The following is a 23643-nucleotide window of genomic DNA, read 5'->3' as shown; positions in this document are numbered from 1 at the left end:
AGCCAGCTGTCCTGAGAGATGGTAGTAAGCTAGATACCTTGAATCCTCCTGGAAAGCTTTAATTTTGGAAAACAATGATCATTGCTAAGGGGCTAACTTCCTCATTATGGAAACAACCCACTGTAAAAATATAATATACTGAAGAACTAACTGAATAGAAGTGATTAAGTTTTTAATCAAATACCTTTTCCAGAGTTGCTGACCTTTGTTCTGATATACTGTGGCAGTGCTTCTTGGAAAGGATTTAGACTGAAAATATATTTTAGGCCTATGGCTGACTTTGTTGTCTTCTTGATAATATTAATTTGGTTGGTGTGTTCTAACTGGGATAATCACAGGACAGAGATGAGGTTTGGGGTATTTTTAAGCATTGCTCCAGGTTAGCATTTCTTCTGGGTGTGGTTCTTAGAATGAAAAGCAAAACTCATTCCTTTGACTTGGCTTTCCCTCTCTCACACACACTCAGGGTGTGTACACACTTTCACTAAGGCTGCGATTCTTTCACAGAGGTCACGGAAGTCATGGATTCAGTGATTTTCTACGACCTCCATGACTTCTGCAGTAGCTGGTGTGGCTGATTTCAGGGCCCTGGGGCCAGCTGCTCTGGTGCCCCATGGCCAGCCACACCTGCTAATGCTAGAGTGACCCAGGGCCAGCTGCTCCAGTGGTCCCTGGGGCTAGATGCTGTAGCAGGCAGTCCCAGGCAGCTGGCTCTGGGGATCGCTAGAACAGCATCTGGTGTGGCTGGCTCTGGGGAACACCCGAGCAGTGGTCCTGCGAGAGCCCTGGGGACTGCCTATGCAGCTGGAGCAGGGGCACCTGGAGGCCATCCGGAGAGCGGTCCCCGGGAGCAGCAACCAGGAGGCAGTCAATCCCCAGCACTGGATCAGCTCCCTCCCCCCCCACCCCCCCGGCAGGGGATCCCCACAGCAGCAAGGCTCCAGAAGTAGAGATTTAGTCAGGGGTATTCTTGGTAAAAGTAATAGGTCATGGGCTGTGAATTTTTATTTATTGCCTGTGACCTGTCCATGACTTTTACCAAAAATACCCCTAATTAAATCTTAGCTTAACTATAATAACTAACTTATCTTGGTCAGGGATGTGAATAAGCCACTCCCCTGAGTAATGTTAGTTACACCGACCTAAGCATCAGTGTGGACAGCGCTATGTTGGTAGGAGAGCTTCTGATGCTGATACAGCTACCGCCTCTTGTGGAGGTGGTTTTATTATGTTAATGAGAGAGGTGGGTTTGGAGGACAAGTTTGATATACTTCCTTCTTTTTATTTTCCTTCATAAAGGAGGAAAAACTCAGATGCTTCAAAATGTATGTTACTCTGTGTGTTGCATTGTGCTTGTGTTACTTAGTTTACTAGCTTCTGTACATTTGTACTTGAGTTTATATACAAAATGTTTGCTACCTCAGGCTCAATCCTGTGAGGTGACCAGCACCCTCAGAGTCTAGCTGCAATAACTATTGGAAATAAGGGTGCTTGACACTTCACCGAATTGCACCTATGATGAGCCAGAATGTACAGGTTTATCTACATCTACCTTTGTTGCAGGGGTTTTGTGGCTTTAAGGTGGGTAAATGTTTGTAAAATATTTTGAGATACTCAAGTGGTATACTTGTGAAGTATTATGATGTTTGGGGGTGGTTTTCTGTTTTTTGGTCATTGCACTACTTAACTGTCCTCTCAATGTTGTAAGTATTTAATGTGTGTTGTGATCCTGACTGATCATGCTTATCTTTTAGTATCTGAAGTATTTGTCTTATCAATTACACTATTTTTCTAATTTAACAGGGAAATACATTTGTCCTCAGCAAAAAAGCCTAGGCAACATTTTCTTTCACTGTAGACTAGTGATTTTTGTGGGTGCTGAACTTGAGCAGCTTTGATTTTTGGAAAGTGGATGTTCAGCCCTTTTAAAAATCAGGTCCCTTTAAGGCAGGGGTCTCAAACTCATTTTACCTTAGGGATAAGGTGTCCAGATGTCCCGATTTTATGACAGTCACGATTTTTGGGTCTTTTTCTTAGCTCCTATTACCCCCCCCCCACCCCTGTCCCAATTTTTCACACTTGTTGCCTGGTCACCTTACTTAGGGCCAGTGCCAGTCCTCAAATCCTCCCTGCATGCCAATAATGTCACTGAAGATGGTGTTCAGAAAAGAAAACATTTGTATTGTTTTTTTTTATTTTGAATTTCTTAGAAATAATAAAACTTTCATACAGCTTTATACAATTCTTCGCCTGCCAGAGAGTTTTTAGTGTTGGCTAGACACCTGGCAACCCTTCAGTTCTGTCAGTTTGTTGATGTTTGGACTCAGTGACTGAGCAGTTGAAACCTTCAGGATTGCAGCAAGATGTGCATCAGATAGTTGTGTTCAGTATTTTGACTTGTTTATATTCATTGTGGAAAAAAGTGACACTGACTCTGCCAGCAACTAATGATGCTGCCTCCATGGCTGACGCTGCCTGGCAACTAGTGAGGTATCGCTGTCCCTCTCCTCCAGCCAATGGAAGCTGCCGGGAGCGGCGCCTGCAGCAGACATTTGGGCAGCGTGTCTGCATGTGTCTCTCCACTGCGGGCCGCGATGGGGAGATTCTTGGGCCACAGATGGCCCATGGGCCGGGACATTGAGACCCCTGCTTTAAGGAGCCTCAAGTTGGGCACCCAAAATCACTGCCATTTTTGAAAACCTTGCCTCTGAGGACTTTGTCTTAGGAGACAGTAGGCAGTGTTTTGAGGGACAGTGTTCAGCTAAGTGAACTTGGTAATGTCTTTTTCAATCTCCGTTAGATCCTTGAGAAAGTGTAAAATCTTCAGAGACCAAGTTCTACCCATTGACTTACGCCACATAGAACCCCAATTAAGTCAGGACAGAACAAGGCCCTATGTTTTAGTGCTCCCTTCAGATGAATATTAAGAAAAACAGGAGCCTGGTCAGATAATAGCATGGTCTTTATCATGTATTAGATTAAATCAGCAATCACTATAGATACATATCGCTTTTATAAGTTTTGTACTGAGAGATCGAGTTTTCTCCATGTGTCTATTGAAATCTTTCATGTTTTGAAGGGATCTGGAGGCCTTAAATAGCTTTTGTAACCCAATTAGTTTCATTTTTCATCGGGTGGATAATTCAAAGTCACCTGATATTAAATATTTTGGATACTTTGAGAAATATTTCAATAGAAAATTGATTTGAAATCGAGCCATTTAGAGGTTCACTATGGTTTATCTTCTGTCTCCCATTTTTGCTTTCATAGTACTAACCTTCATGCTTTTGTCTCTAGATTGGCCCAGGGTTTGCATTGGGAAACCTAAACAAAAGAAAAGGACTGCTGCTTAAAGATAAGGAAGCAAACCTTGTCAGAAGCTTTCAGTATTCAAGATTAGTCTATACATAGCTGAACTGATGTCCATAAGTGCATCTGTGATCTTTTCTTTATTAGTTCTATGTAATAAATTCACCCATAACCAGTCATTAATAAAAAATGTAAAAAATGCATTCAGCCCTGGTTTGTAATGAATAATTTATTAAGCTATATCATTCAGTAGCTTAGATCTGTGTAAAACCTGATTATGACTTAACATGGAAGGGACCTCACAAGGTCGTCTACTCGAGCCCTTGTGCTAGACCATTCCTGACGAAAGTTTGTCTAACCTGTTGAAAACCTCCAGTGATGAAACTTATTCCAAAACTTAACTGTCCTTTTAGTTAGAAAGTTTTTCCTAATATCTAATCTAAATCTACCTTACTGATTAAGCCCATTACTTTTTGTCCTATATTCAGTGGACATGGACAACAACTGATCCTCAGCCTTTTGACTTTTTAACAGCTCTTAATATATCTGAAGACTATTATTAAGTTCTCCCTCCGTCTTCTTTTCTCCAGATTAAATATGCCTTTTTTAAAAAAAATATTGCCTTATAGTTGAAGGGGTGTCCTGAACTGGACACTGTACTCCAGCTGAGGCCTAATGAGTGCTGAGTACAGTGAGACAATTACCTTCCGTCTTTGAAATGACACTCCTCTTCACATAACCCAGAATATTAGTCTTTTTTTGCAACTGCATCACACTGTCAGATATACTTAATTTGTGATCCACAATAGCCCTCAGATCCTGTTCTGCAGTATTACTGCCTAGCCAGTGTTTTTCCATTTTCATAGAATCACAGAAGAGTAGGATTTGAAGGGACCTCATCTAGTCCAATCCTCTGCACTCAAGGCAGGACTACTTAATAACTAGACCATTCCTGACAGGTATTTGTCTAACCTGTTGTTAAAAACTTCCAGTGACAGAGATTTCACAACAGCCCTAGGCAACAGGTTCCAGTGCTTAACTGCGCTGACAGATAGAAAGTTTTTCCTAATATCCAACATAACCCCCTTCCCCTTGCTGCAGTTTAAGGCCATTGCATCTTGTTCTATCCTTAGAGGTTAAAGAGAACTATTTTTCACGCTCTTCCTTGTAACAACCTTTTATATATTTGAAAACTGTTATTGAGTTCCCCCTCAGTCTTCTCTTCTCGAGACTGAACCAATTTTTTTCCCAACCTTCCCTCATAGGTCCTATTTTCTAGACCAGTAATCATTTGGGTTGCTCTCCTCTGGACTTTCTCCAGCGTCCCCCATTTGTCCTTGTGTATCTGATTTTCCACTGTAGTACTTTGCACCTGCCGTCTTCCCTGAATGCTACCTTGTTGATTTCAAAACAGAGTTCTCCCTTTTGTCAAGGGAGCTTCGATTTCTTCAGTGTTTCGGGCTCAGACCCAGACCTTGCTGGGAAAGTCACAAGAAGAGGGGTCCGGCTGCAGCAGGAGACACTTTTATCTGCTCAAACGCTTTTGCGTCCCTGCCTGGGGTGCCAGCAGCTCAGGGGCTGCCCTGCACGGGGGACGGGCTGCCTAGCGCACAGCACAGCTAGCGCGGCCGTGGCGGGACATCGCTGTACCTGAGCTCGGGGCTCGCCCAGCTCAAGGGCCCCGCGCAGGCAGCTCTCAGGGGGGCGCTGCCCTGGGCAGCGCTTTGAGACCCCGCTTGGGGAGGCGGATGAAACTACCAGTCCCAGAATGCAAAGCGAAGGGGACCGCGCTGGCCAATCGGTATCTAACCACCTGTGCGCGGCTCTGGGCATCCTGCGGCGGTGCAGGGCCGGCTGCGCCCTGGGAAAAACGCCGGGCCGGGTGTCGTTCGGCCCCTGCTCGCGGCTCCCTCCTGGCCCGGAGAGCTGGGCTATGGCCGCTGCGGTGCTGCTGGCCGCGGCGCTGGGCGGGGGGCTGCTGCTCATCGCCCGTCGCTACCTGACCGGGGCCGGCCGGGCTTCGCGGGCCGCGACTGCCGCGCTGATGCGGGGCAAGACGGTGATCGTCACGGGCGCGAACAGCGGGCTGGGCCGGGCCACCGCGGCCGAGCTGCTGCGGATGCAGGCCCGGGTGATCATGGGCTGCCGGGACCGCGGCCGGGCCGAGCAGGCGGCCCGCGAGATCCGCGCCGAGCTGGGCGCCCAGGCGGAGGGCGGGGAGCTGGTGATCAGGGAGCTGGACCTGGCCTCGCTGCGCTCCGTGCGCAGCTTCTGCCAGCGGGTGCTGCAGGTACGGGGGGCGGGGAGGGCAAGTATGGGGGAAGGGGTGGGGAGAGGGTAGGCTGGGGGGTGAGGAGGAGGAGGGGGCAGGAAGGGATAGAGTGAGGGGAGAGGGTAGGCTGGGGGGTGAGGAGGAGGGGGCAGAAGGGATGGAGCGAGGGGAGAGGGTAGGCTGGGGGGTGAGGAGGAGGAGGGGGCAGGAAGGGATGGAGTGAGGGGAGGGTTGGCTGGGGGGCGAGGAGGAGGAGGAGGGGGCAGAAGGGATGGAGTGAGGGGAGAGGGTAGGCTGGGGGTGAGGGGGAGGAGGGGGCAGGAAGGGATAGAGTGAGGGGAGAGGGTAGGCTGGGGGGTGAGGAGGAGGAGGGGGCAGGAAGGGATAGAGTGAGGGGAGAGGGTAGGCTGGGGGGTGAGGAGGAGGGGGCAGAAGGGATGGAGCGAGGGGAGAGGGTAGGCTGGGGGGTGAGGAGGAGGAGGGGGCAGGAAGGGATGGAGTGAGGGGAGGGTTGGCTGGGGGGCGAGGAGGAGGGGGCAGAAGGGATGGAGTGAGGGGAGAGGGTAGGCTGGGGGTGAGGGGGAGGAGGGGGCAGGAAGGGATAGAGTGAGGGGAGAGGGTTGGCTGGGGGGTGAGGAGGAGGGGGCAGAAGGGATGGAGTGAGGGGAGAGGGTTGGCTGGGGGGTGAGGAGGAGGGGGCAGAAGGGATGGAGTGAGGGGAGAGGGTAGGCTGGGGGGTGAGGAGGAGGAGGAGGAGGAGGGGGCAGGAAGGGATAGAGCGAGGGGAGAGGGTTGGCTGGGGGGCGAGGAGGGGTGGAGAGGGGACAGAGGAAGGGATGGAGCGAGGGGAGAAGGCAGGCTGGAGGCGAGGAGGGCGATGGGAGAATGGATGGGGAGGGCTGGAGTGAGGCAAGGGAGAAGCTCATATGGGCCTTGGTGAAGGTAATATGGGAGATGGCATGTGAGAGAACTAGTTGATCCAAGGGCAACATGGTTGGCACCATCCTATCCTTTGCAGAGAACTGGAGTTTGTCAAATCATTCTGCATGTCTAATTAGCAGCCCTTGTGCAGGTTTGCAACTCAGGAACATTCCTGTCTCTGACTCCCTTATCCAGCAAGGGCTACAAAGTCTTCAAATTATCCCTTTGGTGACTTGGGGTTCTTCAGTGCTGAAATTGAGTGAAGAGTAGCAGCTTTTGTCAGAGCTATTCTTGCAAATTGTAGGGTATTAAAAATAATCCCAAAATATTTTGAGATGTGATGTAATGTTTTGGTGCATTTTTATGTATTGGTTTTTAACCCAGGGAACAAAGCCTTATTAGGCCAAAGTTCTTTTTCTAGGGAAATTTTCTTGTTCCACTAGCTATGTTGACCAGTAGGAAGGACTGGGCCCATGGAGTTATACAGCGCAGCCAGAAATCACCTTCACAAGCTTATATCAAGATGCAGCAGGCAAGGGGCAACCTGTTTTCTCTGGGAGGCAAAGAAAAAACTAGGACAGCTGCAGTCTGCTGCAGTTTATTCTGCAAGGCATCTGGGAATTTGTGACTGTGAACTGGCTTAAGTGTGAGCCCCCTTCTACCTACAGCATAGAGGATAGGCTGCAGTGAGAGAGCACTTTTATGGGGTCATCTGAATCCAATCTACATTGAGCACATTTCTATTACAGTACACCCTCTCTCTAATGCCCTTCATAATAACAAATCTTTGGATATAATGAACTCAGTCCCTGGATCCCACCTCCAGCCATAGGGCTGTGTCGAGGGCTGTCAGTCGTGGGGCTGGAGGAGCTGTCAGCTGCAGCCATGGGGCTGGAGAAGCTGGCTTCCCCACTCCTGCTCCCCTCTCCGTCATGGGTCTCTTTTTGTATAATCACCCCCTTGCTGTAAAGAACAAATGGCTTGGATCCTGAGGGGTTTGTTATATCGCGGGTATACTGTATGTCCATAATTGTTCTGAATTTGTCAGACCTATCCTGGATCCTGCAAGCCTACTTTGTGAGGTGCTGACTAGGGTCCTGCAGGCTTTCCTAAGAGATTTTGTAGAAGGGCATGAGCAAGCCAACAAATGGTTTCACTGAGTATCTCATGGATACAATTTACATTGTTTAGGGCAGTGGTCCCCAACTTTTTTGTGGCTAGTCGCACATTCATGTTTTCAGAAGAGTGTGGCGAGCGCCAGCAATTTTTCAAGGCTTATTTTGTATTTGTACATTAAATAATATGAAAAACATCATATTTAATATTACATAATATATGAATCGCTAAGATAAAAAGGGTAATTTTACATGTAAAAGGTATTAAATTAAATTATTCGGCAATTACTCTTTCACCTTACCATGTGAATTTGCTCTTTTTTATCTACCTGTAAGAAAAATTAAGGAGTTTTTACAAAATAAATATCATAAACAGTTTTCATCTTATTTAGTTTAAAAAAAAAATAAAACATTGTTGAACAGCTGGTCCAAATATATTTTTTATTCTTACTTTAACATAGAATGAAGCCTGCAGCCCTGGAGTTCTCTGTCCCTGGCAGGCGCGGGGCCACAGCTTCTCTCCGTCTTAAGCCATGGCCCCCTGCCTGCCAGGGACCGAGAACACTGGCGCCTGCAGCCCTGGAGAAGCCGGAGAGAAGCCACAGCCCCGCGCCTGCCAGGGACAGAGAAAGCTGGTGCCTGCACCCCTGGAGTATTCTGTCCCCAGCAGGCGTGGGACCCCAGCTTCTCTACCCTGCTGGGCACTAGGCGGGCACATATAAATGCCCCGGTGGGTGCCATGGTGCCCACTGGCACCACGTTGGGGACCGCTGGTTTAGGGATATTCCAAAATAGAGGAAAGGGTGTGTGCTGTAAGGAAACTACATAATGGTAGAAAATGAGCTAATGCTGGAACTGCCACCCTGTATAACTCTGGGGTGAATATTTTCTTGATATCATTTTCTTAACCCATGAAATGTCGTCATCTTAACACTTGATATTTCACCATAACTTCGCGTTAATAATAATATGATGAATATTCCCTTTCTCTTCACCCTTTTGGGCCTTTAACATAATTTGCCAGGAGGCTGGTGTCATTTCTGATTTGAAATATTTGGCAGACACTCAGATAATATAGTGATTGGGAGGTATGATTAAGAAATTGTATCATCTTTCAAACAGATTGGATTGAGTGTTTTTCAGATGCTAGATCTTTGGATTCAATTCACAGGGCAGGTCCATGCACTTGGAAGTAATGTTTGACATATTTGTAAAGAAAAAATGAGGGAATGAGTCAGGACCCAGTTGTCATCTTTTAGGATTTTACTATCTCATCTAGGGAGAGGGGGAAAGTTTCTCTATGCTGGAGAAAAAGGTGGCTAATAGCTTTCTTTTGTTGATACTCTTAATAGGAACAAAAAGTGAATAATCTTGGCTTAAATAAAGTTGAGAGCTAAACATGAGTTTCTAAAGTGACATGCCAGATTCACTTCACAGGATTTGTGTAAACACTTTCTTCTGTTTTGGATTGTGCGGGTTCCCACTTCCTGAACTGAGGAACAATAAGGAAAATTCAATCAAAACTACCAAATTTCTCCTGGTTCTAACTAAAACTATGAATAATCTTGATGCAAAAATCCACTATTCAGTTTGGGTTTTCTAGACTATCGGGGCCCTGTTTGAGGCACTTTCTCTGGGTTTTAAATGAAAAGCTAGACAGGTATCTCATACCTTGGAATATTTTTGTGCACATCTCACAGTATTCTAATTTATAACAGTCCCTTAAATATCTAGTTTATTTTTCCAGGGTGTATTAAAGATGTCTCTCCCCATTGTGTCTAGACAGGAATACTATGCACTCCTTGGGTCCGAACACTGACTCAAGAGGCCCTTGAAGAAATCAAGGCAGGAAGGGTTATATTTTAGAGAAAAAGCTAAATGTTTCTTGAAAATCTGTAGGATCCCCATGCATTTGGGTAACTAAATGACACACTTAAACAAAGGTGTCAGAAACCATGAGTTTAACTGAAGAAGAAATATCTGGAATAATGAAGATGAGTGGTAAAAAGGGCTACAGCGGTGGGTCTGTTGTAGTCTGTTGGACCTCTCCAATCTTTGCAGATAAGAAAATTGTAAGGGGAGTGAAAAGAAGGAAGATAAGTGTTGAGGTTCGCACTGTGTTGGCCCTATTTTAGAATGTTATGTGTGTGTGCATTTTCCTCCTCCTTTAAACAGAACAAAAACACTAACAGAAAAGACCCACAGAAACAACAGGGGAAATTGACTCAAGCCCTAATTCTGTAATTGGTTTGTCATGGACGAACAGTTGTGCCCATGTAAAACTCCACTGACTTCAATGGGAAGCCATTTAGGGCCAAATGCATAGATCCAGTTCCAGGATCTGGGCTTGATTGACTTTACAGGGGAAATTGAATGTGACTATACATAAAGTGCTGTGAAATGCACAAAGTAAACACTGGGAAAACAATATATCCCTTTTTCTAATCTGGTGTAGTGCCTCATAGGTGTTAGTGATACATTTAAAAAACAGTGATTTTTAAGCTGGCAGTCTCCCTATTGGCAAAACCAAATAAAGTGTTGCCTTTTCTAAAGCAAAATTGAGAACAAAATAGTGAGGCATGAGATGAAGTGTGTGGGGTGATATACCTGGGAGTGAGCTGGAGACAGCCTGGGAAGGTAATGCCGCTATTGAATTTATTTCTACTGGTATCAGCTGTTTTAGAATACCCTCACCATGGCATAAATGATGGAGAAAACAAAATGATTGAGATGACTAGTTCTAGAAACACTTCCAAAGGGCTATAGTACATACACATTTATGTTATTCCCCTCCTTTTCTGAATTTATGACTCCTTTCTGAAGTTGTCTGTAAGATAAAGGAGGTTCCTAGATTGATGAGACATAGGTGGCACTCCCACCGCCTGTCTTTCATTGTGGATGTTTAGATACCTGAATTTTCATTTTTCACTTTTTTAGCCCCACTGCACAAAGACAAACTGCATTGTGTATTCAGAGTAATATGCTGGCTTTAATGATAAATTGTTACATCTTTCAGTACTGTGCAGCTATGGGGGAGATGTGAATTCTTTCTGACTCATGCATGAAGGAACCAATCCTGTGAGATGTTTAGCATCTTCAACTCCTATTGATATCAGTAGGAGTTAAGGGAACTTAGCGTCTTGCAGGATCAAGCCCCATCTTGATTTAATTATTAACTAAATTCCAAATGCAGGATCAGATTCTGCTCTAAGTTATATTTGTGCCATTGATGGCAAAATGTGTGGACTATTAAATTTCAAAGGTGTAAATGAGGATAGAATCTGGCCTGCAGAAAATTTCTTACTGGTGGTAAGGAGCCAGAAAGAGCTCAGCTTGACTTCCAGAGCCTATGTTAAATTTGCAGGACTGGCAGAGGTGGGAGAGGGGGGCAGATTGTTGTAAACTGAGCATTCAGATTGAAACATGGAACTTATAGTGACACTTCTGTGTGAAGTCATTTTTCAGAGTGGAACCACACTTTGGAACTCCTAAGATCTTTCCCTCTTAGAGTTCTGGATGCACAGACTATGCAGGATTTGGAGCATAAGTATTTGAGGCTGTAGATTTCATTTTTCTGTTACCAGTTTTACTTTCTGGTTCTTGTGCATTGGCAAAACATAGTATCTTGGTCCACCACAGTTCAGACAAATTTTAAACTAGTTTGTAAAAAAATTGTTTGAAATCATTAATAGCAGTGTTTTCAAAATTCGTCATAAATCTAATTATTTTTCCCTAATCAAATGATGGGTTTAAAATTTGTTGGCAGTGTCTCTTTAATCCTAAATCCCTACCTCAAAGAGCTAGATTATCTTTTTATTCTTTGTTTGTACAGTGCCTAGCACAATAGGGTCTATGACTGGGGCTTCTAGGTGCTCCCACAATATAAATACGAACCAGTAGTACACGTATCTGCTTTTCTTTAATGTCACATCCTGATAATTCTTTGGAAAGAAATTGGTATTACAGAATAATTTCAGTGGATTTCAATTAAAAAATGCTATTCTTGAAAAATATTTATATTTTAGCTATATTCAGAGTAACACAGTCCCTCCCCCCCACATCCCATGTGATTTGATACTCCTCTTATTGACAACTATCAATACACTTACTTTTTCCAAGATTACATTAAAATAACCATGACCTAGAAAATCCCATTTTAGAGGATGAGCAGTTGAATGGTTTTTCCTAATAAAGGTCAATGAATACAATTAATCTTAATAACAGATTACTGTGTTTATAAATCTGATTATTTTTGCTATTTTAAGGAAGAGCCGAGACTGGATGTTCTGATCAATAATGCGGGGATATTCCAGTGTCCATACATGAAGACAGAGGATGGTTTCGAGATGCAGTTTGGTGTCAACCACTTGGGTCATTTCTTGCTCACTAACCTCCTCCTTGGCCTCCTCAAAAGTTCTGCCCCAAGCAGGATTGTGGTAGTTTCTTCCAAACTTTACAAATATGGAGAGATCAACTTTGAAGACTTGAACAGTGAGATAAGTTATAATAAAAGTTTTGGCTACAGTCGCAGTAAACTGGCTAACATACTATTCACCAGGGAGCTAGCCCGCCGATTGGAAGGCACAGGAGTCACTGTCAACGTGCTTCATCCCGGTATAGTCCGAACCAATCTAGGCAGATACATGAATATTCCTTTGCTGGCAAAACCCCTCTTCAATTTGGTGTCATGGGCTTTCTTCAAAACCCCATTGGAAGGAGCCCAGACTTCTATTTATTTGGCCTCCTCTGCAGAAGTAGAGGGTGTGTCAGGCAAGTATTTTGGGGATTGCAAAGAGGAGGAACTGCTGCCTAAAGCCATGGATGATTTAGTTGCAAGAAAACTTTGGGATATCAGTGAAGTGATGGTTGGATTATTAAAATAAATGCAATGAAAAAAGACCTACTGAAAGGAATGAAGATAACTAATATTTTGTTACCCTGAAGCTTTCTACAATGGTATTTCCCCCTTGAATGGTGTGAAACACAAATTACTTTGCTCATAGATTTCAAAGCTACTAGGAGTAATTTGTACAGCTCTTTTAAAATAGAGAATATTCTCTATTTTAAATCCGTATTTTGAAAAAAAAAATACAGAACTAGAGTCTAACAGCCTGGGTGTTTGAATATATTTCAGCATTAAATCTCTTCAGAAAGCTACTTGTTCTACAAATAAAAAGTTATTTGCTATGTAATGGATATGCTTCTTTGTTGTCTCCCACTATTTGATCTCAGACATTGCATGTATTGCATTGTAGGTGAAATGTGTGGCTGTTTGCTTTTTCTTGTAGATGGTTTGTGAATCCATCCTAATACCAATAACAGTGTTGGGTTGGTGAGCAATCCAAGCTAAAAATGTGAAAGATATTACCAGTGAGTTGTGAGCACTCTTCCTCTATAGTCCTCTAGGCCTCTGAATACTGTTTCATAGCACAGAAGCTCTTTCCCACAACTGCATATTACTGGCTGCCTGAACAGGAACTATATCAAGCCATATTATAACTCAGCTGTGGGTCACAAGTCAGATATTTTCAAGATGGCCTTCCATAAATTAGCATCTGTCACTGCCATTAATCTAGTATATATGTATGTTTGTACAGCAGGTTCTATTTTATTTGGGTCGAACCTGCTCTTCTGGAGATATGAATCGAGGCCCCTATCCTGCACTAAGCCTTGGGCTGGTGGATGCCTCACCATTGACTTCAGTAGTTCTTTATGTGACTGAGCATGTGTCAGAGCCCAAAATCTGATCCTGTGGTTTGTTTTATGAATTGTCTATTTATAGATTTTTATCATACTGCCTTTCATAGTGAAATGTGCATAAGGTTCAGTCTAATATGCCCCACAATTCTTCCCGATAAGTCATCTTCTGTGTAAGTGCATAGATTCATAGACTCTAGGACTGGAAGGGACCTCGAGAGGTCATCGAGTCCAGTCTTCTGCCCTCATGGCAGGACCGAATACTGTCTAGACCATCCCTGATAGACATTTATCTAACCTACTCTTAAATATCTCCAGAGATGGAGATTCCACAACTTCCCTAAGGCAATTTATTCCAGTGTTTAACCACCCTGATAGTTAGGAACTTTTTCCTAATGTCCAAACTAAACCTCCCTTGCTGCAGTTTAAGCCCATTGCTTCTTGTTCTATCCTTAGAGACTAAGATGAACAAGTTTTATCCCTCCTCCTTATGACACCCTTTTAGATACCTGAAAACTGGTATTATGTCCCCTCTCAGGCTTCCCTTTTCCACACTAAGCAAACCCAGTTCTTTCAGCCTTCCTTCATAGGTCATGTTCTCTAGATCTTTAATCATTCTTGTTGCTTTTCTCTGGACCCTCTCCAATTTTTCCACATCTTTCTTGAAATGCGGTGCCCAGAACTGGACACAGTACTCCAGTTGAGGCCTAACCAGTGCAGAGTAGAGCGGAAGAATGACTTCTCGTGTCTTGCTCACACACACCTATTAATACATCCCAGAATCATGTTGACTCCGCTATAACCCCTAGCTCCCTTTCTGCCGTACTCCTTCCTAGACAGTCTCTTCCCATTCTGTATATGTGAAACTGATTGTTCCTTCCTAAGTGGAGCACTTTGCATTTGTCTTTATTAAACTTCATCCTGTTTACCTCCCATCATTTCTCCAATTTGTCCAGATCATTTTGAATTATGACCCTATCCTCCGAAGCAGTTGCAATCCCTCCCAGTTTGGTATCATCTACAAACTTAATAAGCGTACTTTCTATGCCAATATCTAAGTCGCTTATGATACTTATTTCCTTAACCTCACTAATGCGTACATGGGACAAATGTGATCAAGAAACTAATACACAAACTTGACAAAAGTAGCCTTGGCAACTATCCTACATGGCTTAGAGAGTCTCTACTATGCAGAGATAATGGAATTAAAATAGGCCAAAAATAAATATAGAGATATTATGCCTCCCTTATTATTTTAAAATAAATATATAACTTTAGTAACTATTTCTGGTTAATTATGATGTGCTTGTCTCTCTTTAGTAATTTTATTTAACAGCACCAATTTAAGGTAAAAGTAAATTTAATTAATATGAAGAAAGTAGTGCTTTGGGGTTGTGATTACTACTATTAATTTATATATACATATTAAAGATTGATGTATTTGAAGCTTAATCTATCACACTAAATCCTTATTGGCTCAACAGTTGAGGTAACACCATGTTTGAGATTCTCAGGTCATTTACAATGTATATGTTCTAACTCATACTCACTGCATGTTGTTCTGTATGTTCTAACTCACACACTGTATTGTGCTCATCCCTTCCACACCTCTTTCCAGAGATGCAATGCTGTGGATATAGGAAAGAGGCATAGCAGGAGCTCCATGCTTTTGGGAGGAAGACAGAGAAATCTAGAAGATCATAAGTTAAGGGAGAAAATTGTTTTTTTTAAAGTTCCTGTAACAATAGTTACAGCATGTATTGCTCACTATATTGTAATTGCAGCATATATTGCTCACTTTTAGGCAACAGAACCTGTAGGAGCAGAACTGAAGTGTGTGATTATTGTGTACTCTGAATGTTTGACACAAACATGCTGTTTGTAAATAATGCTGAGGGCCGTCCCAGAGAGAGGATGGAAATATGGTTAGAGAATAAACAGGTATTCAACCTGTGAAATGCTATTTTACGTTTATCTAGCGTCTTTCATCTAAAACAATCCCCAAATGACTATATGTAATACCATTGAAATGCAACCCTGGCTGGAGTGGAAGGCATCAACCAACTACCATGCAGCATAATACCGAGGGCAAGGCCAAGTTTTGACCAGTTGTACCAGGGCACAAACTCTTCTGACAACAAACAAGATGGGTTCTCTCAAGTGCCTACAGACCAGAAGATACCTTTAGCTCCTTTGGTGAAACAGTAAAAAAAACAAGGTAACATAAATAGAACTCAAATTTATGATCTGTGATCCACTGTTCCATTACTACCCCATCAAAACCACTGTGTGCATGTTAGAAGAGGGTCATGGATGCCTACTGGGGCGTAGCTTGCAAAGAAAAGTGCCATGCTGAAAAGCACTTAAGTGGGAATTGTGTACCTTAATCCCTTAGGCACAGGCATATTAGGGAGATTTTCAAGGAGATTTGCTGAAGATTAGACAGGGAGTCAGTGGCATACTTTGCTTAATAATAAGTTTGCGTACTTTGCTGAATCAAGACTGTCATTTTTTGCTGTCTTTGTTCATGCGAACAGAGCTTGTGTACATATTTAATATTTAAAAAAAAAAGAGTCCAGAAGAAAATACTGAGTCTTTGGCTGTTGGGACACTTACTCTAAAAAGACTCAAAATCTACAACTGAGAGGGGCAGCTGTATGTAGCATGAGACTTCCAATACAAATTGTCCATCTTTATATAAGATGAATGATCAGTTTTTCCATGAAACAATGAAAAAAGAAATATTTTTTAAACTCCCATTTCATTCTTTTGTGGTTGCTCATTTTGTCCATGTAAGCTTCCTACTATGAGAAAGCATCACAGGCTTCAAAGCCTGAGTCCTGTGAGAACTGGGTAAGGGCATGAGGGAATTATGCGGATATGGATAGTTACCAGTTTAAATACATTTGATTTATTTCCACCTCAGGCCATAAAGAAAAATAACTTGCAAGAGTCATTCAAATAATTTTAGTATACAACGCCTATTCCCCTTTGCATATACATTTTCCCAAGTTAATCTTGAAGGAGCTATTTGGCTGGCAAAAAGATCCAGGAGGCCTAGACTACCAAATCATTATTTTTGATGTGTCTCAGAGTGGAATTGATATTTCTCATAACAGAAAAACTGCCTCCCTACAGGCTTCTTACCCACCCCTCAGCTACCAGAAGTGCCCTTGCACCTGTTGTGACTGGACTCAGATTTGAGAACTTATATTTGAATATTTAATTGATTCCAAATTTTCTAAACCAGAGGTTCTCAAAGTGTGGTCCGTGGACCATAGTTCCCTATAAGGTGTGTGCCTGGGCAGCCACACACAAGAGAATGAAGGGCCACCCACCTAATTAGTGGAGCCGTGCGGGTATGGCTCCACTAATTAGGTGCCTAGACCCTGGAAAAGACACACATGTAAGGTGAGGTGGTAGTCTTGGGTGGAATACTGGGTAGATGGGAGGGGGAAGTGGGGTAAGAAGAGGGGGTGGGGGGAATTTGGGAGGTGCAGGGCTGTGGCGGCTAGAGAAAGAGGTGACTTTCTCCAGCTCCAGGGCTTCCAGGGAGAGACAGCCCTCCTTCCTAGCTCAGCTCTGTGGCTGCTATAGCGGTAGAGAGAACCCCCCACTCCTTCCCAGCCATAGCTCGGGGGCTACCGCAGCAGGGTAGAAAGGGCACATTCATCGCATTAGAAAGGCAAGACTACTGATATTAAAATATGAGTTGTGTGCTTTTATCTGTAGAACAAAAAAGGTAATTATTAAGTTTATTTATATATAGAGAGAGAGCTTTTATCCAAAGCATGTTAAAATAGCTCACGGTACAAACAACATTTGGAAAGATCATTAAGTCTGCCGAGACGCTCAGCAATTTTCAAGTGGTCCACAAAAAAGAAAAAAAGTTTGAGAACCACTGTTGTAAAAAGCATAGTGAAGGGAACATGTTACTAATCATCCTTCAGAAAGGCTGGCACACCAGCCATCTAATAAGGTTAACAAACCTCTCCTGCAAGTTGGAATTGTTTTACTTCATATATATTTGCAGATAAAATGAAGAAGACTCACTGTAACTAGGAGGGGTGGGGGACAATGGACGGATGGCCTGGATGCCATCAGTGCTGCAAGATACTGAGGTAATATCTTTTATTAGAACAACTTCTGCTGGCAAAAGAGACAAGCTTTTGAGCTACACAGAATTGAAGAAGAGCTCACCTACAGAAGTTGTCCCAATAAAAATTACCTCATTCACCTTATCTGTCTGACATCCTGGGACCAGTATGGTATAATAACACTAAATGAAATGCTGCCACCATAAGCATCAGGCTTGAAATACAGCCTAATTCTGGAAGGTGTTCACACAATCATAGATTATTAGGGTTGGAAGGGACCTCAAGAGATCATCTAGTCCAACCCCCTGCTCAAAGCAGGACCAATCTCCAAATGGCCCCCTTAAGGATTGAACTCAAAACCCTGGGTTTAGTGTTGAACACCTTGCCAGCTGCCAAGGATCCTAAACTCCCAGGATGAAATCCTGGCCCTATTGAAGTCAATGATAGTTTTCACCTATTGAAGTCAATGATAGTTTTCAATAGGGCCAGGATTTCACCTCCTATCGACTTAAAGTGAAGTCAATGGGAGCTTAAGATTGTCTGTGCATTGTGGGGTCAGGCCATTAGACTGCTTGGAAGTTGTCATAAACAGATAGCTAAGGGTTAATGTCTCGTTCACCTGAAGCACCTGACCAGAGGACCAATCAGGAAACCGGATTTTTTCAACTCTGGGTGGAGGGAAGTGTGTGTCTGAGTCTTTTTTTTCTGCCTGCCTGCTTTCTCTGAGCTTTGGAGAAGTAGTTTCTTTTTTCTAGTCTTCTGTTTCCAAGTGTAAGGACAAAGAGATCAGATAGTAAGTTATATGGTTTCTTTTCTTTGGTATTTGCATGAATATAAGTGCTGGAGTGCTTTGATTTGTATTCTTTTGGAATAAGGCTGTTTATTCAATATTCTTTTAAGCAATTGACCCTGTGTTGTATCATCTTAATACAGAGAGAACATTTGTACTTATTTTTTCTTTCTTTTTATATAAAGCTTTCTTTTAAGACCTGTTGGAGTTTTTCTTTACTTCAGGGAAATTGAGTCTGTACTCACCAGGGAATTGGTGGGAGGAAGAAATCAAGGGGAGATTTGTGTGTTGGATCGCTAGCCTGATTTTGCATTCCCTCTGGGGGAATAGGAAAGTACTTTTTGTTTTCAGGATTGGGAACAGAGAGGGGGAGTCTCTCTGTGTAGTTTCACAGAGCTTGTGTCTGTGTATCTCTCCAGGAGCACCTGGAGGGGGGAAGGGAAAAAGGATTATTTCCCTTTGTTGTGAGACTCAAGGGATTTGGGTCTTGGGGTCCCCAGGGAAGGTTTTTCAGAGGGACCAGAGTGCCCCAAAACACTCTAATTTTTTGGGTGGTGGCAGCAGGTACCAGGTCCAAGCTGGTAACTAAGCTTGGAGGTTTTCATGCTAACCCCCATATTTTGGACGCTAAGGTCCAAATCTGGGACTAAGGTTATTACAGAAGTGCATGTTCCAGTCCTGACCAGCTTTTTTTTTGCCCTGTCTCTGTTAGTTACATTAAGCTTTGGGTAGATTATTGTGTATGTACCTTTCCAAAAAGATCTAAAAAACCATAGTCTTTATTGTGTGGACATTAAAGATTCCAAGGCATTTTCTATAAGAGAGTCCACTCCCTGGTTATCCTTTGCAAATATGTTATTTTCTCCACCATGCTGTTGCTCCAAGCATCAATTCTTTAGCTGGCTATTACCTTCCATCCATGCCAGAGATGACTGCAGTTCAGTGGAGAATAAAGTGATTCCTGCATATGAAGTACCCAGTCCTGTAATCCTCATCCTATAGTCCTTTGGGAGCCCAAGTGACCTCTTGTGCGAATAAGGACCATTGATTGGGCTGAGATGCATGAGGGTGACAAAGCCTATAATACAACATTGAAGATTAACAGCCACAGTTTCAAAGGTGGTCTCTTTTTGGGTTCTCATCTTGAGACATCCCAGGCCTGATTTTCTGAGGTGCTGAATACCTGCAATGCCACTTGAAGTCAACAGGAACTGCAGTTGCTCGAAACTACAATTAACAGGAAAATATTGGATTCCAAAGTTTTTCAGTGAAAAAACAGACCTTTTTTGCAAAATGTTTGTATTTTCCTCATTTTCAATTAGTTCTATTCAAACCCTCTGAAAATCAAGTCAAAAGTGGCTCAAATTGTGCTCCCCAAATCTTGAGGCATCCTAATTCAGAGAGTACTTCTGAAAATTTTGGCCATAATACTTTCCTAAAATGAACATCTTCAAAACACTTTTCTTAATATAGCATGTATCCATGGTCACGTGTTGTTATTAATAACTTGTATTCCAGTAGCACTGAGGCTCCAACCAAACCTGGGGCCCAGGCACAGTAGAAGCAGAGTAGGAGATGATGTATTATCCACAAAACAACAGTGATGTTCCTTTAAACATACTTGCAACAGAGGTTAAGGCCTATCAACCTATTTTGCTGTTTGAATTTGTTTTTTTTTTAAATAAAGTTTGCTTTTGGACATCTATTATTTCTAAAAGGGGTTAAAGCATTGGGAAAAGTGTAAATGGTCATTGCTTCAACAACACAGCAACATGTTTGCTATGGAAAACGCATAAAATGACAGGAAATGGCTTAACAGGAGAAGTGTTCAATTTTAAGGCTTCTGTTGACAGAAGTTGATGAGTAAAAATATTGCATTCAATAAGGAGCATGGAATTTTGATGCAGCCTAGAGGGACAGCTTTGTACTCTGGTGGTCTAAATTGGGATTTTACATTAATGTAACCAATCAGAACCCTTGTTAAAGCTAGAGTTAAAAGGGAAGACTAAGCAAAAGCACCACAGAGTTTATCTTTTGCTCATCTGGAAGAGTTTATTTTAAAAACAGAACATTGTTTGCTGCTGTTGAAATGAAAGTGTGAGAGTTGCAGCTTTCTTCTGATGCCATCTGGCAGATGATTTAATGGTGTGTGGTATTCACTAATCCAAATAACCCTGTGTGTGGTAACCATTGTATCTTTACTGATCATGCAGCTGAGTTGATTGAACTTTAGAGGGCTCATGCAAGACTATCAATGGTGGGACAGTAGATAATTTCAAATGAGCGCACTGTTAAAGAAATGTGTATGATACAAAACATGTCTGCCAAATCCATGGCGTTTTTATTAAGAATCCTCCCTTTTATTGACCCTAATTCAGATTGTTGTATGCAGTGCAGTTGTAACTGTGTTGGTCCCAGAATATTAATAAAAAATATTACCTCACCCACCTTGTCTGTCTCGTGTCAGATCAACGTTTTGCCTCAAGTCTGTGGTCTTGATTCACCACATGAACTCTAGTTCTATGCCGATTACTTCACTGAAATCAATACCAATACCAGCATATCGTTGGAATAACAGAATCGTGTATGAGACTTGGCGCTGACCATTCAAAAGGCTTTCTCCTTTAGATTTGTTTAATGTTTTTGTTAATTATATAGTTGAATTTCTAACTGTTGTCCTTTTTGTGAGTTATTTCTTTTCAATTTTAAGGCCAGTTTAAAATTCATAAAAGCACCACATTCGTTGATTAACCCTGGAAATAAAAGTCACACATAGAATTATTTTATAAGGACAGGAAAGGAGTTAAAGATATATATATAAATGCACTGGAAAGAACTGAATCCAAGAATGCAAAAAAAATGTACAACTGAATCCAAGAATGCAAAAAAGAAAGTGTCAAAAATATACATGAGAGGGTCTCAGCTACATGTCATGGAATAGAATTCAGAGATTTTTCAGAATAAATATTTTGGGCTGGATTTGTCTCTCACCAGTTTTAAAGTGGTGAAACTTCACTGACTTCAGAGCAATTTCTTCTGATTGAGTCTGTAAGTGGTTAGAGTATCAGAACCATTATTAATATCAACATACACAGAAATAATGGTATTTCCATTTCCAAATTAAGGCCCTGCTTTTGGAATTGGATCCACTAGCATGGACCTCAGGATGATAGAGTTACACAGTTTCTCTTTTCTCTTTTAAGTTCAGGAGGTACTGTTATGTCATCTAGACTGCCTTCCTGAATAACACAGGCAAAAGAATTTCACCCAGTTACCCTTCTGTTGAGCCCAATAACTTGTGTTTGGCTAAAGCACATCTAGAAAGCATCCAATTTAGATGTGAAGACATCAAGAGATGGAGAATCCACCCCCTTCCCTTGGTATTTTGTTCCAGTGGTTAGTCACCCTCACTGTCTTATTTCCAGTTTGAATTTGACTTTCACTTTCAGCCATGGATTCTTGTTATGCTTTTCTCCAGTGGATTGAAGAACCTTTTAGTTCCCAATATTTTCTCCCTGTGAAGATATTTATGCACTGTAATCATGTCACCTTTAGATCTGTTTGGTTTTTTTAAATAAAGTAAGCAGATGGAGCTCCTTAAATCTCTCTATGGCATTTTTTCCCCAGCTCATGAATAATTTTTGTGGATCGTCTCTAAACCCTTTCCAGTTTTTTGTATATATTTTTTTTAAATGTAGACCCCAGAATCCCATTGTCGGTCTGCCTTATATAGAAGTAAGGTCACTTCCCTACTCCCACACCTAGTTGTCCTAAATGTTCCATGGTCCTCGCGAGACCTCACTGTTTTTTTAGCTACCATGGGATTCTTAACAGTCCTATAGCAAAAAGTTATAGATTCAGAATAATTGCAAATGTAAGGAGGGAGAGAAATAAAGACAAGGTAATATATGGAATACATTTTAAAAAGTAGGTATTACTTTACTGTACTTTGCAATTTTCCCCTGTAAATCACATGAAACATACACATATGGTGGTATTTTTCAATGGGACTTGTGCTCCTAAGTCATGGAGGTGCTTTTAAAATTCACCCCACAAGCTAAATATTTTCTTTAAAATTAATCTTTTACTTTAAGAATTGAGTAAGTAGGAATGGAATAATCACACAACTGGTGTTAGGAAGTGGACTTTTCTGCAGTCAGTTTGACTGCAAATGGGACAAGAGACAATGCAGAGGTGAGAAAAGGAAGCAAATCCATTTTCCATTCCTTTGATATCCGATTTGAATTCATTACATTCATCAGTTTAATATCAGATCCTCCCCTGGTTGGTGCAGTGGTAGGGAGCAGAAGCACTGTTCAGTGAGCCCTACACTGTAGACTTTCTGCTGTCTAGAGGGGCATCCTTCACAATAGGCTGTGGCAAAAATGAAGGGGGAGGGGGTTACTTCATTTGTCCACTCAGCAGAAGTAGCTGTAACTCACTACTCACTGCTATTTGCTGACAGTCGCTTACTCTGTGAATGACTTAGGACTAGACATGCCCCTTAAGCTGCAGATGTGATGCATGCGCTTGTAAGACAAGCCTTTTCCTGCAGCCATATAAGGAGAGCAGCAGCCATTAGTTAAGAAGCAGGCAGTCACATCCTCAGATTCCATCTAAATGACATTAAAACAATGTAATATGTGGCTGTTAAGAAGGCAATGCTGCCCTAATAGTACCCACCATCACCAGATAAAGAAACAGATCTTAAGATGGTTAAAGAAAACTTTGTTTGATAGAATCCTGTCTGGCAGGAAATCACTTATCAACAGTTGTGGTTGTGAAATCCCTACTTCTTTATTGTTTTGTCTTTATGGTCCCCACGTCTCTATTTTTCATCTGTATTGTCTCTGGTTCTTTTAATTGTTTCTGTCTGTTACATAACTAATTTTGCTAGGTGTGAAATCAACTATGGTGGTGGGGCATGATTGGCTAAATAATTGTTTTACAATATGTTAGGATTGGTTAGAAAATTGTTTAGTAATATTTTAGTAAAATGATTGGTTACGGGACAGCTAAGCAGGACTCAAATTTCATTATATAAACGGGGTCCAAAAGGAAATTCTTTTGGAACCAACTCCAGGACACAGTCCCAAGATCAGAGCTGTGTAGACGTCCGCTGTTGGGGTTCGCCCCTCTCTGGAGCGGCGGGAGCCAGGCCGCTTCACTACACGCCACAGCAAATGACAGTTCCGGGCTCAGACCCTCAGGCAGGGGCTGAGCAACCAGTTCAGTCTGTTAAGCCCAGGCCCTAGGTCAGGGCGGGGCTGCAAACAGTAGTGCAGGGCTCAGAACCTCAGGCAGGGGCTGAGCAAGCAGTTCAGTCTGTTAAGCCCAGGCCCTAGGTCAGGGCGGGGCTGCAAACAGTAGTGCAGGGCTCAGACCCTCAGGCAGGGGCTGAGCAAACAGTTCAGCAAGGTAAGAAGCCCAGGCTCCTGGGCC

The 23643-nt window shown here is 42.6% G+C and overlaps 1 protein-coding gene across 1 annotated transcript; it reads left to right on the top strand.

Moving 5' to 3' along the window:
* Nucleotides 1–5057: 5057 nt before the first annotated feature.
* RDH14 (retinol dehydrogenase 14) lies at nt 5058–12809 on the top strand. Its single transcript, XM_050950906.1, is given in 3 exon segments — nt 5058–5153; nt 5156–5599; nt 11883–12809. Coding segments are annotated over 3 exon segments (1158 nt in total). The 3' UTR covers nt 12501–12809.
* The last annotated feature ends 10834 nt before the right edge of the window (nt 12810–23643 follow it).

The sequence above is a fragment of the Gopherus flavomarginatus genome, chromosome 4 (assembly GCF_025201925.1).
Source record: "Gopherus flavomarginatus isolate rGopFla2 chromosome 4, rGopFla2.mat.asm, whole genome shotgun sequence".
NCBI classification, from domain to species: domain Eukaryota; kingdom Metazoa; phylum Chordata; order Testudines; family Testudinidae; genus Gopherus; species Gopherus flavomarginatus.
Note: the sequence above shows the minus strand (reverse complement) of the source record. Positions and strands in the feature narration are given on the sequence as shown.